This window comes from Coptis chinensis, chromosome 3 (genome assembly GCF_015680905.1).
Source record: "Coptis chinensis isolate HL-2020 chromosome 3, ASM1568090v1, whole genome shotgun sequence".
NCBI lineage: Eukaryota > Viridiplantae > Streptophyta > Magnoliopsida > Ranunculales > Ranunculaceae > Coptis > Coptis chinensis.
In genome coordinates this window covers 23,878,800-23,889,008 of record NC_141458.1, presented here as the reverse complement: position 1 = coordinate 23,889,008, position 10,209 = coordinate 23,878,800, and the positions used below count along the sequence as shown (strand labels likewise).

Below are 10,209 nucleotides of genomic sequence, written 5' to 3'. Positions count from 1 at the left end.
TAGATAATGAGAGAAAAGGCAGTTTAGTAATTGCACTGGAATAGTAAAAGTCAGGACCCTGGTCAACAGGTGGTTGGTTTTAGCAATAATAAATAGTGAACGTCCAGTTATTTAATTTTCCGTAATAATTAACAACAGCAATTAAGAATATGGATCAGGATTAACAAAAGAGAAAAAAAAAAAAGGGCATGTCGTCATCATCAGCTAAAAAAGAACGTGAAAGAGAAAGAGCCTTCTCATCATCTTCTTGGTCCACCGATTCCACTCCACTTCTCTCTCGTCTCGAGATGACCACCCCAACCATCTCTCCTAACCGTACGATCTTCCTCGGTATCGACGTTGGCACAGCTAGCGCTCGTGCAGGTAACATTCATTTTTCCATTTCTTCAAATTAATAATAAACAAATAAACGTTTTACTTTTGTTAGGTTTGTTTGACGAGACTGGGAAGCTTCTGGGAACAGCAAGTAGCCCAATACAAATATGGAAGGAAGGAGACTACATTGAGGTTGATACATAATAATAATAAACTTAGATTATTATGTCTCTCTCTCTCTGTTTTAATATTATTACATTTCTATATGTTAAAACCAGCAATCTTCAACTGATATATGGCATGCAATATGTGCCGCTGTGAAATCAGCATGTTCTATAGCAAATATTGATGGTGCACAAGTCAGTAGTGTGGGGTTCGCCGCTACTTGTTCACTCGGTTTGTAATCTATCACTGTTTTATTACTCACATTTTGCTCATGGCCTAATATTGGGACAACTTTGTTTCGTTTTGCAGTCGCTGTGGATGCTGATGGCTCTCCTGTTACAGTTTCCTGGAGTGGTGATGCAAGGAGAAATATCATTGTGTGGATGGATCATAGAGCTGCAAAGCAAGCTGAACGAATTAATTCTAGTAACTCACCTGTACTGCAATATTGTGGTGGTGCTTTATCCCTTGAGATGCAACCTCCAAAGGTACATTGGCATGCTGTTTAAGCGTTCAGTACCTAGCTGCCTCTGTTTATGTTTTTCATCCTTTTGTGTGCTGTCCACATGAAAACACCAACTATTATGGCTATGGCTATTCAAGATTGTAAATCAAGGATATCTGTGTTTGAAATTTTATGTTTGCTTGTACCTGTGTTTACTCTGGTTTGAGGAACTATAGGCATTTTATGCTTGGAATTTAGTGATTTAAAAGATAATGGTTGATGGAGGACTGGTTTTTGCAGCTTCTGTGGGTTAAAGAGAATTTGCAAGAGTCATGGTCCATGACATTCAGATGGATGGATTTGAGTGATTGGTTGTCTTACAGGTATTTATTCTATTGAGTCATTCTGTGTTCATAATGTTTCTTTCTGGTTAGCTAACGTTGATAAACTGCAGAGCACATGTGTACTTAGTTGGTTCTCTTAACAGAATTTTTTTTCCAATGTCTATGCATTTTCTCTAGAGCAACGGGAGATGATACCCGAAGTCTATGTACAACTGTCTGTAAATGGACATATCTTGGTCATGCACACATGCAGCAGATCTCTGAGAAAGACTCCCGAGATATGGAAGCATGTGGATGGGACGATGACTTTTGGGAGGAGATTGGGCTGGGAGACCTTGTAGATGGACATCATTCTAAAATTGGTAGGCTGCTACTGTATTTTTTCCCTTTTAGTTTTAGGTAAAGAGGCTTGACATAGAGTGTTTACGAGGGCACAGTGTCACAAAAAGAGTTGGTGATTGTATTTATTTTAAGATCTTGGATAACATACTTCTTTAATGATCGTATAACCTTTTTTTTTTGGGAGAGATTACAATCCAATGAAACAAATGGCGAGTCTTGAACTCGTTATAGGCTTATAGTTGCATGGCACTATGTTCATCATGCAACAAATTATCCTAGACTTTTCACTTTTATGTGGCGTTTTTTTTGGCGTGGGCATAAATGGTTGTTATTATGTCACTACTTGTACTTATTAACTATCATGGCTGACCTTTTTCACTTTTATGTCTTGTGGTTAGATACATGCGCGAGTGTTTTTTTTTTTGAGATGTTTTGTAAGAAGTGCTTCCCCTAGCCGTTTCTGCTTCTTGTCTCCTAAATATTTCTGTTCCTGTATATTATCAGTTTATCACAGGATTATGTTTCTTTATGTGCATTGTTTAATGTAGTGAAAACACAAACCGATCGCAAACCGTCTCTGCCTTTACCAGGTTGTATATGACTTTTAAATAATGGCCTTATGGGTTCTTATATTCACGTGGATAAGACTACTTCTATGTACATATGCCATGCTTCTCTTCTTACAGTTGATGACCTTGCTAACTACTGCAAACAGGAAGAAGTGTTGCGTTTCCTGGACATCCTTTAGGTTCTGGTTTAACGACGGCTGCTGCGAAGGCAAGAAACTTTCTTGTGAAAAGTTCACATTGAGTTCAAGTACTCTTCCTTTTGAAGTCCATTACATTTATCCAAAGTGTAGAACCTCCTTTTTGTGGACATCTGAGGGTGTATTTACTGTCAACACTAACCTCCTTAACTTTGGTATAATTTTAAATTTGAATGTTCAGGAGCTTGGTCTGACAGTAGGAACTCCTGTTGGGACTTCATTGATTGACGCTCATGCTGGTGGTGTGGGGGTAATGGAAAGTGTTCCTGTAACAGATTCCAGAGCTGAAGGTCTTCTTTGATTCTTTCCTTTGTAATTTCTTTTCCCAATTTCATTGAAACACTTATTAACGAAATGATATATTTGTATTCCAGAGGATGACAAAGAAGCTATATGCAATCGCATGGTGTTAGTCTGTGGAACATCCACTTGTCATATGGCTGTATCACAAAGCAAAGTGTTCATTCCAGGGGTCTGGGGACCATTTTGGTCAGGTATAGCTCTGGCACTTGATGGTCACGGTTTAGTTGATAATAAAAGTCACATCATGTTTTGCTTCTTTAATGTGTTCTCTAAAACCACCATGCACAAGCCTTATTCATGATCAAATAGTGCAAGCCATCTCATGATGAAGGATTACTCAAATCTGTGTAGTCATAATTCTATCGATCCTAACCATCAGATAGGCTGGGTTTGTTTGGGAGGGTAAACCAGTTTTCTTTTAATTGAAGTATCTTCTTGTCCTCCTCCCCAAATCTGTGGGCTGCCTGCATCTATGATTCCTGTTTATGTAAAACTCAGATGCTTGCGTGTTGTTGAGTTATTTATGGGCTTTTCCAATATGAGAACCTGTGGTGAGCTGTAAGACCGGATAGAAAACAAACAGTCACTTATCTTCTGACCCAACTTATGAGCATCTACTTTTTGAAGTAATATTTTTAGTAGACATTATTAGGTTCGTCTTACTTGCACTTCAAGCTCGAATATTTGTTAACAATTCTTGTCACTTCTTTTTATATGTTTAGCTATGGTGCCTGAGTACTGGCTCACAGAAGGTGGACAGAGTGCAACAGGGGCCTTGTTGGATTACATAATTAACAATCATGCTGCTGCTCCACACCTTGCAAATCGTGCTGCTTCTAAAGGCGAGTTATTACTGTTGACATGGATTTTTATGAATAAAAGAGTCCTTGATGCTGACATCTGACATCTACTTGTTTCCTTTGTTTTGTTTACGGACATTCCAGGTATATCCATGTTTGAGCTACTGAACAACATATTAGAGTCAATGACACGGGACTTGAATGTTCCTTTTCTGTCAGCCTTGACTGAAGACGTACATGTCCTTCCGGACTTCCATGGGAATAGGTACAAGTTTGTGAAATGTTCCATTTCACATTTTAGATTTAAATCTAAGATATAAAGACATCTGCCTTGATGATGGTGCAGGTCTCCCATTGCTGACCCAAAAGCAAAAGGGATGGTCTGTGGTTTAACACTTGACACAAGTGAGCAACAACTGTCTCTTCTATATCTAGCAACAGTTCAGGGTATTGCATATGGAACACGACATATTGTGGAACACTGCAATTCCCATGGGCACAAAGTAAGCGTCTGTGTATCCTCTTTGCTATATAAGAAGAATTATACTTTTTTGATGTGCCACTTTCTGAAGGAGAAGATTGGATTACTTGGAACTCTTCTGTCATATCCCTGAAGCCAAATTCCTGTGCTATTTTTCTTACTCTCAATACTACTAATTATTGTCAATGCTTTATACTGCCGGTGTCAAAGTTCCATGGGTGTTATAAATTATGTTTAAACATTTGTAAAAAGCGAGTTGGAGCTCACAAAGTCTAAATTGAGTTTGGTGTAACTTGGCCTTACCATAAACTATACATGTGTGTACAAATATTGATGGTTAAGAATCTTAAGATAAATAAATATATATGGAAAGTATTATATCAACATGAATTGTGATTACTATTAGATTTTTTGTTTGCTTGCTTTGTTTGTTTAGTTTAGTTTTTTTTTTTTTTTTTTCCATATCAGTTTTGGTTAGCTTAGTCATGTCAGGTGCTTTTTAAAGGATATCCCCAGACTGTACAGAAGCTGTTGCTGTTGATTTACTTATTTTCTTAGTTTACTATTTCTAAATAGTATGTCTCAACGTTTTGCAAATGGGACTTTCACATATATAAGCAAATGAGACTTGGGAAACTAGTGTGTGAGTTCATTCCTGGTTTATCACATAATGCACGTCTGACGGCTTACTACTATACTGTTTATGCATAGTACGCCTATTGACTTGCATATGAAACTGGTTTTTTACTTGCTGTCTCCATTAAACAGATCAACACACTTCTTGCATGTGGTGGACTTGCAAAGAATTCACTATATGTTCAACAACATGCAGACATCATTGGTCTCTCTCTCTCTCTCTCTCAATACATATTTACTCATTATTTGTATTGATTGTCCTGAGACCATATCATGTTTACGCAGGTTATCCTATAATTCTTCCTAAAGAAAGTGAGTCTGTACTCCTGGGTGCTGCCATTCTTGGTGCTGTTGCTGCGAAGAACTATTCTAGTCTACGTGATGCCATGAAGGCACTGAATGCAGCTGGCCAGGTATGCTGATCGGAGCCCAAGACAATGTTTTCTTCTTCTTTGCACTGCTTTGATTGCTGCATCTTTGGAACCTTTAAACTGCTACCCTTTTTAAAAATACATGACATTGGTTTGAAATTTGTGTATACACACTGAACAATTACTAAGATAACTATACCATACAAGGACACGATCTCTTTATCTAAGATGTGGAAATGTTCAACGTTACCAATTTGCTCATGCTCCCATAGGAAACTATTTGCGTTGTCGGTATAGGTTTTAAGCAGGAGAGGAAGTCTTTTGACCTGCAATTTTGGACAATGTCTGCAGATTATAATCTATGTGATATTCTTGGGCAGGTTGTTCAGCCATCCACTGATCCAAAGGTGAAGAAGTATAATGATGCGAAATATCAGATTTTCCGGGAGCTTTATGATCAACAGCTTTCTCATCGTTCTTTGATGAGACAAGCCATGGCTTAGTTGCTCAAGATCAGCTTACAATCACTCGTACCCAAAAATGTGATTAGATGTACAAATGGTGATCTTTGAAATGAAATTTTGATAATACAAAACTGCTTATAGGCAACTGTTTGATATGTGCAATGTAGATAACATGTATAGGCCATTGATAAATCTAATACTTCTCTATAGCTGTTTTTACTTTCTGTTCCTACAGATCCATTTGATCTTCTGTCTGCATTCTGAGTTGTGTCCAATCAAATGGTCATGCAAGTTCTGTATGCAAAGACATTTGTTGTTCTTGATACACTGATGACGGGTTAAAGTATGGTACATTTCATTGACAACGACAATGATTTTCTATATTTGCTGAGAAGAGATGGTAAAAACCCTGTGTTTGCTGCATAAAAGAAAACTACAAAATGAAAAACCGGCTCTGTTTTAGGTCAAAACAACAGAAAGCAACTTGGCTTCGTCTATTTGCCGCCAAATTGTTTGCTCTCTGTAAACTTGGATAAATCCATCAAATGCGGTCCAATTACGCAGAAGCTCCATCTCTTCTTCAATTTACCCTGACGTAATAGTTTAGATCTTCTGTGAATTTGAAGTTGAGCGGGTACCCACCATTCCTATTCAACAAACTTAGCTGAGATATGACCTCCCCCTAAGAAATTAAGCAGTTTTGAGTGCAGCCATGTTCTTGTGTAGAGGAACTCAAATCGGTGAAATTAGTAATTCAATGTTTTAGTGATGCTAAAATGGAAACTGTAGAGAAACTTGCCAAAGAAGAAAACTTCAGCGAATGTGTAAAAGAGAAACAGGCCTTGACTGATCGTTGCTTTGGTACTTGAATTAGCTTTACACATTGTTATAACCCATTTTTGCCATAATTTTAATGCATACCATTAAGCCTTTGTCCTGGAGGGTTAGCCGTATTGGAGATTCAGTTACCTGCGATACTGCAACTGAATCCTTGGACTCCTTGCTGTCTCCCCATTCCCCAATGAGTAACGAACCCGTGCAAATGCAGCAATTTTGTTCACACCTGAAAAGAGCCGACCTCCATTATTGGAGGAGGAGATGCAACATCGAACATACAATATACCTATTTTTGAAATTCGAACAAATCCAAAATCTGATAAAAGCTCAAAAATGAAAAGGCCGAGCAAATGATCAGGCATAACATTCATAAAGAGTAGTCATGCATAAGGCTGCCTTTCGTTGGTTTACTTTCCATCATATAGGTAAAACAAGATCCAACCTTGTCATTTCTTTTCTTCACTTCCCCTTTAGGATAAGCAGTAATCTGAATTTCAAACGATGTTAAGGTGACCATGATATGCCGATGGGAATGTTTCCAGAGTACTGCCAGTGAGAATTCTCAGCGAGTCGTCCTCTTCTTTGGGCCTTTCTTTTTGTCTCTTTTCTTCTGCAGCCTCGACACTGATCTGTGCTTTGAGGTTGTCTTAGATTGTTGCTTTTTGTTCACAGGTATCCGCTGCTTCTTTTCGGTTTCACCACTTGATCTTGGGATTCTTTCTGTCTTTTGCTTATCTTCTTCTTCACGGGAGATTTCACTTGTAGTCACCATGACTGTCAGGTTGCCAGCGTCATACATCTTTGTTGCTTCCATTGCAAATGAAATGAAAATATAAGAATTTATGACAGTAAAAAAATCAACTATATTGTTTTGGCAATACAAACTAGAAGCTCGAGGAAGTCCCTCGCGTCCAAGGTAAGCATACCAGTGGTATAACAGAAACCACAAAATGTTCCAAAAGGACCCTCATGAAAATCTAATACATGATTGTCGTTTGCATTTCTTTATTAGTTTTCCATTATTTTTCCTTCTCATCCAACTGGATATTTCAAATGAGGGCGGCATCACAAAGTGGATCAACAAATAGTTACACGAGCCTCTTATCATGATTATTCAATGGTCTTTAAACTTAAACTATAGTTAGATTACATTACCGGTAACAGGAGTTTCTTCATCTTGGTGAAGGTCGCCAGCATTTTCGTCGGCTTCACCACTGGAACCTCCAGCTCCGCCACCCTGGACATATTCTCTTTCCCGTTTCCTCTGTAGTAAACGTGTCAGTGATTTACATGATATAGCTCGAATTGCATTCACAACTGGCAACACAAGTTTGCCCGATGTAGACATTTTGTATCGACATATAAGCAAAAAATATATATCTTGTTGGATACATAAAGTATTGGGGACCCCAATGGACATGGTAAAAACTAGAGAGGGCAATTTTGGAACCTGTTTTCGTTTCTCAATACGCTTCAACCTATCCTTTTCAGCTATCTGTTGCTGTGCTTCCTTTCTCCTCTTCTTCTTTCTCTTATGAAAACCACCCACATAGTCCCTAATTAAACAAACAATTCATCACATTTCAATTAAGACAAAACCAAAACAAGTTATAAAAAGAAATAGTTACTTGAGATCTTTATCGTTGAAACTGATGGCAAGAGCTTTGTTTCTAAGAGCTCGTTTCTTTATGTGCCGTGAGTTAACTGGCCCGAGTCCAATCGCTGCTTCTGCTTCCTCAACCTCCTTTTTCCCCATGACTCAAAAACCCCTTTTTTTTCCCTTCTAACAGTGGGTTTTATACTATGCTGTTAAGCCCATACTAAGTTGGACCTTGAGAATGACATGGGCTTTTTAGGTGGAGGCCCAAAGATCCTGGAGTTATGTTACAGGTAAAACTACTTTTTATAATGGATGGATGGTTATGAGAAAGAAGATGATAAAGATCTGTTTAAGAATAGCATATCATTTGTCTTTTCACTTTTTAAAGCCAAGTGCATAGAAAAAGTGATTGGCCGTCACCACTGTTGAGATTCTTTTAAACATGTATGTATATTCTAGACGATAAGGGAAAAATTATTCAAATAAACGTGCCTTAGTCACCTAACTCTGCAACTTTAGAATTATCGAAACTAATTCTTCTTTCTCTTAGTTGGCGAAGCATCTTTTTAGAGGTTTCGTGCTAAGAAGAAACTCTCACTGCATCTTTTTAAAGGACAATCAATTCTTTTTATTATTATGGGAAATGATTTGCTTTTAAGTTTGGATATCTATCTATGACGACAAAACGACGTTTTTCTCCAAAATTTTACAATTTTGTCAGCTGATTCAATGAAAACGACCGTTGGCAAACAAGATGTGACCTGGAATATGGATCAAAGGCAGAGTGGTGAATCCACTAATGTCCTACTCAGTGTAATCAGACGAAGGTTACTACTTTTATATGTGTTAATTCAATTGTTTTCTTTGAAAACCCGGATTTTGTGGACTACTGTTAAAATACTCTTGTCGTTTTTAATTGATGCACCCTCAAGTAGCATTATACTAGTTTGGTTCTCCCACAGAAAGTTCATTTTAGCGAGGCACGGAAGTAGTAATTAAAATGCATTATGTTATGTGTGTATACATTGCTCATTATATTATCTCATTCAAAGGGATAGCTTGGCTCAGCTCCTTGGAAATCCTACTTTTAATAGGGCAGAAGAAACGCTAGCAGGTAACATACAGTAGTACCTAGCTGGTGACTTGTGTATAGTACATTTATCATACATTACTATGCTACGCGAATGTCTACTTGAATACTTGCCAAGTGAGAACAAAAAACTATTTGATTGAATTTGTTGTCACCCCTTGATTCTCATTCAAATTATAGAGTGATTACGTTGTCTCCTGCAGAAAACCTAACAGGTTAGTTCAATCCGACAATGAAAATGATCCCAACGGTTTAGAAACATCGAGTTAAAGCAAGATTTTGATCATGTCTAGGAATGTTGGACTTAAAATGGTGTGCCGGATAGGTAAAAATGTTGACTAATCACTACGACCGAGTCCATAATATTGGTTTAGTATGGTGTTTTGAGTACAGTAAGTCAGTAACCACAACTTTGATTTCTACTAATCACTAACTGAACTAAGTAAGCAAGATCAAATTCAAGTCCCAAATTCCCAATGCAGTTAGCTTTTGTCTAATATCTTTTCTGGCATCCATTTGAATATTCGCTTGAGGTGGCATAGTTTGACCCTCCTCCATCCAAAAATCCACCCACAAGTGCGGAAAATTTCCAAATTTGTTCTTCTCTCCATTATAAGGTTTCACTTTCACTCCAAAATTTTGTCCGATCTACTCTCCATTATTAGGTTTCACTTTCACATTAGATGCTGTGGGTCATGCCAAAGGAGAAAATTCTCAATAGTTAATAACTGTGCATTCGTTGAATAAAATGGTCTCTTTGGTCTTTCATGATTATTTGTGGTTTTCATTTATTTCCATACTTTTTTTAAATTATTGTGAACAAGAAATGGAAGTTGAGTGAGAATTATAATTCTTTGAGAATTTAATTGCTAGGCATTGAAGTGAGAAACAGGTTGTTTGGTCTTCCTAAGAATTTTTTCTTTCCTAAACTTAAGTGATAACACGGGTCACCAAATGTGGAATTAGTGATTACGCTGATTTCTCTGTAGGGACTAAAATTTTGATGACATATAGCTGTTGCTGCTGTTGTTGTTTTTTTTTTTTTTTTCCAAATAATTACCCATCTATTATAATTAACATGAAAACAGATAATACACGCTATCTAGAGTTCAACAGGAAGGTGGACAAATAGCTGGCATATTTTAGTGCCCACTTACTAAGTTTATGAGCCTATCTTATGAACTCTCTCTTAAACCAGAAAAACAAGATATTTAAATCAAAACTAGTGGAATAACAAGAAATCCTGTCAG

The 10,209-nt window shown here is 37.4% G+C and overlaps 2 protein-coding genes across 3 annotated transcripts; one reads left to right on the top strand and one right to left on the bottom strand.

Moving 5' to 3' along the window:
• LOC147508737 (FGGY family of carbohydrate kinase) lies at positions 1 to 5,670 on the top strand. The gene is made up of 15 exons (XM_086601113.1): positions 1 to 363; positions 428 to 507; positions 594 to 711; positions 790 to 968; positions 1,226 to 1,308; positions 1,447 to 1,631; positions 2,327 to 2,388; positions 2,559 to 2,667; positions 2,752 to 2,871; positions 3,403 to 3,522; positions 3,625 to 3,745; positions 3,827 to 3,983; positions 4,730 to 4,802; positions 4,883 to 5,010; positions 5,349 to 5,670. Exons 1-15 carry the CDS (start codon positions 189 to 191, stop codon positions 5,469 to 5,471), a joined length of 1,833 nt encoding a protein of 610 aa, XP_086457239.1. The 5' UTR covers positions 1 to 188; the 3' UTR covers positions 5,472 to 5,670.
• Positions 5,671 to 6,257: 587 nt separating this feature from the next.
• On the bottom strand, positions 6,258 to 8,293 carry LOC147508736 (ribosomal RNA-processing protein). Of its 2 annotated transcripts, XR_015218159.1 has the most exons (5): positions 7,898 to 8,240; positions 7,720 to 7,825; positions 7,425 to 7,533; positions 6,712 to 7,076; positions 6,258 to 6,495 (listed from the first exon to the last, which is right to left on the bottom strand). XR_015218159.1 is itself a non-coding variant. In XM_086601114.1 (4 exons), the coding sequence occupies exons 1-4, from the start codon at positions 8,023 to 8,025 to the stop codon at positions 6,832 to 6,834; spliced, it is 588 nt and encodes a 195-aa protein (XP_086457240.1). In that variant the 5' UTR covers positions 8,026 to 8,293; the 3' UTR covers positions 6,258 to 6,831. The 2 variants fall into 2 exon arrangements, 1 of the variants encoding a protein (XP_086457240.1); XM_086601114.1 differs by having other exon boundaries at positions 6,258 to 7,076; positions 7,898 to 8,293.
• Between the last annotated feature and the right edge of the window lie 1,916 nt (positions 8,294 to 10,209).

Coding starts and splice junctions, on each gene's coding strand:
- LOC147508737 (XM_086601113.1), top strand. CDS start 189: ATGTCGTCATCATCAGCTAAAAAAGAACGTGAAAGAGAAAGAGCCTTC. Junction 969..1,225: donor TTGAGATGCAACCTCCAAAG/GTACATTGGCAT, acceptor TGGTTTTTGCAG/CTTCTGTGGGTTAAAGAGAA. Junction 4,803..4,882: donor ACAACATGCAGACATCATTG/GTCTCTCTCTCT, acceptor ATGTTTACGCAG/GTTATCCTATAATTCTTCCT.
- LOC147508736 (XM_086601114.1), bottom strand. CDS start 8,025: ATGGGGAAAAAGGAGGTTGAGGAAGCAGAAGCAGCGATTGGACTCGGG. Junction 7,826..7,897: donor TTCAACGATAAAGATCTCAA/GTAACTATTTCT, acceptor TTGTTTAATTAG/GGACTATGTGGGTGGTTTTC. Junction 7,534..7,719: donor GTATTGAGAAACGAAAACAG/GTTCCAAAATTG, acceptor CGTTTACTACAG/AGGAAACGGGAAAGAGAATA.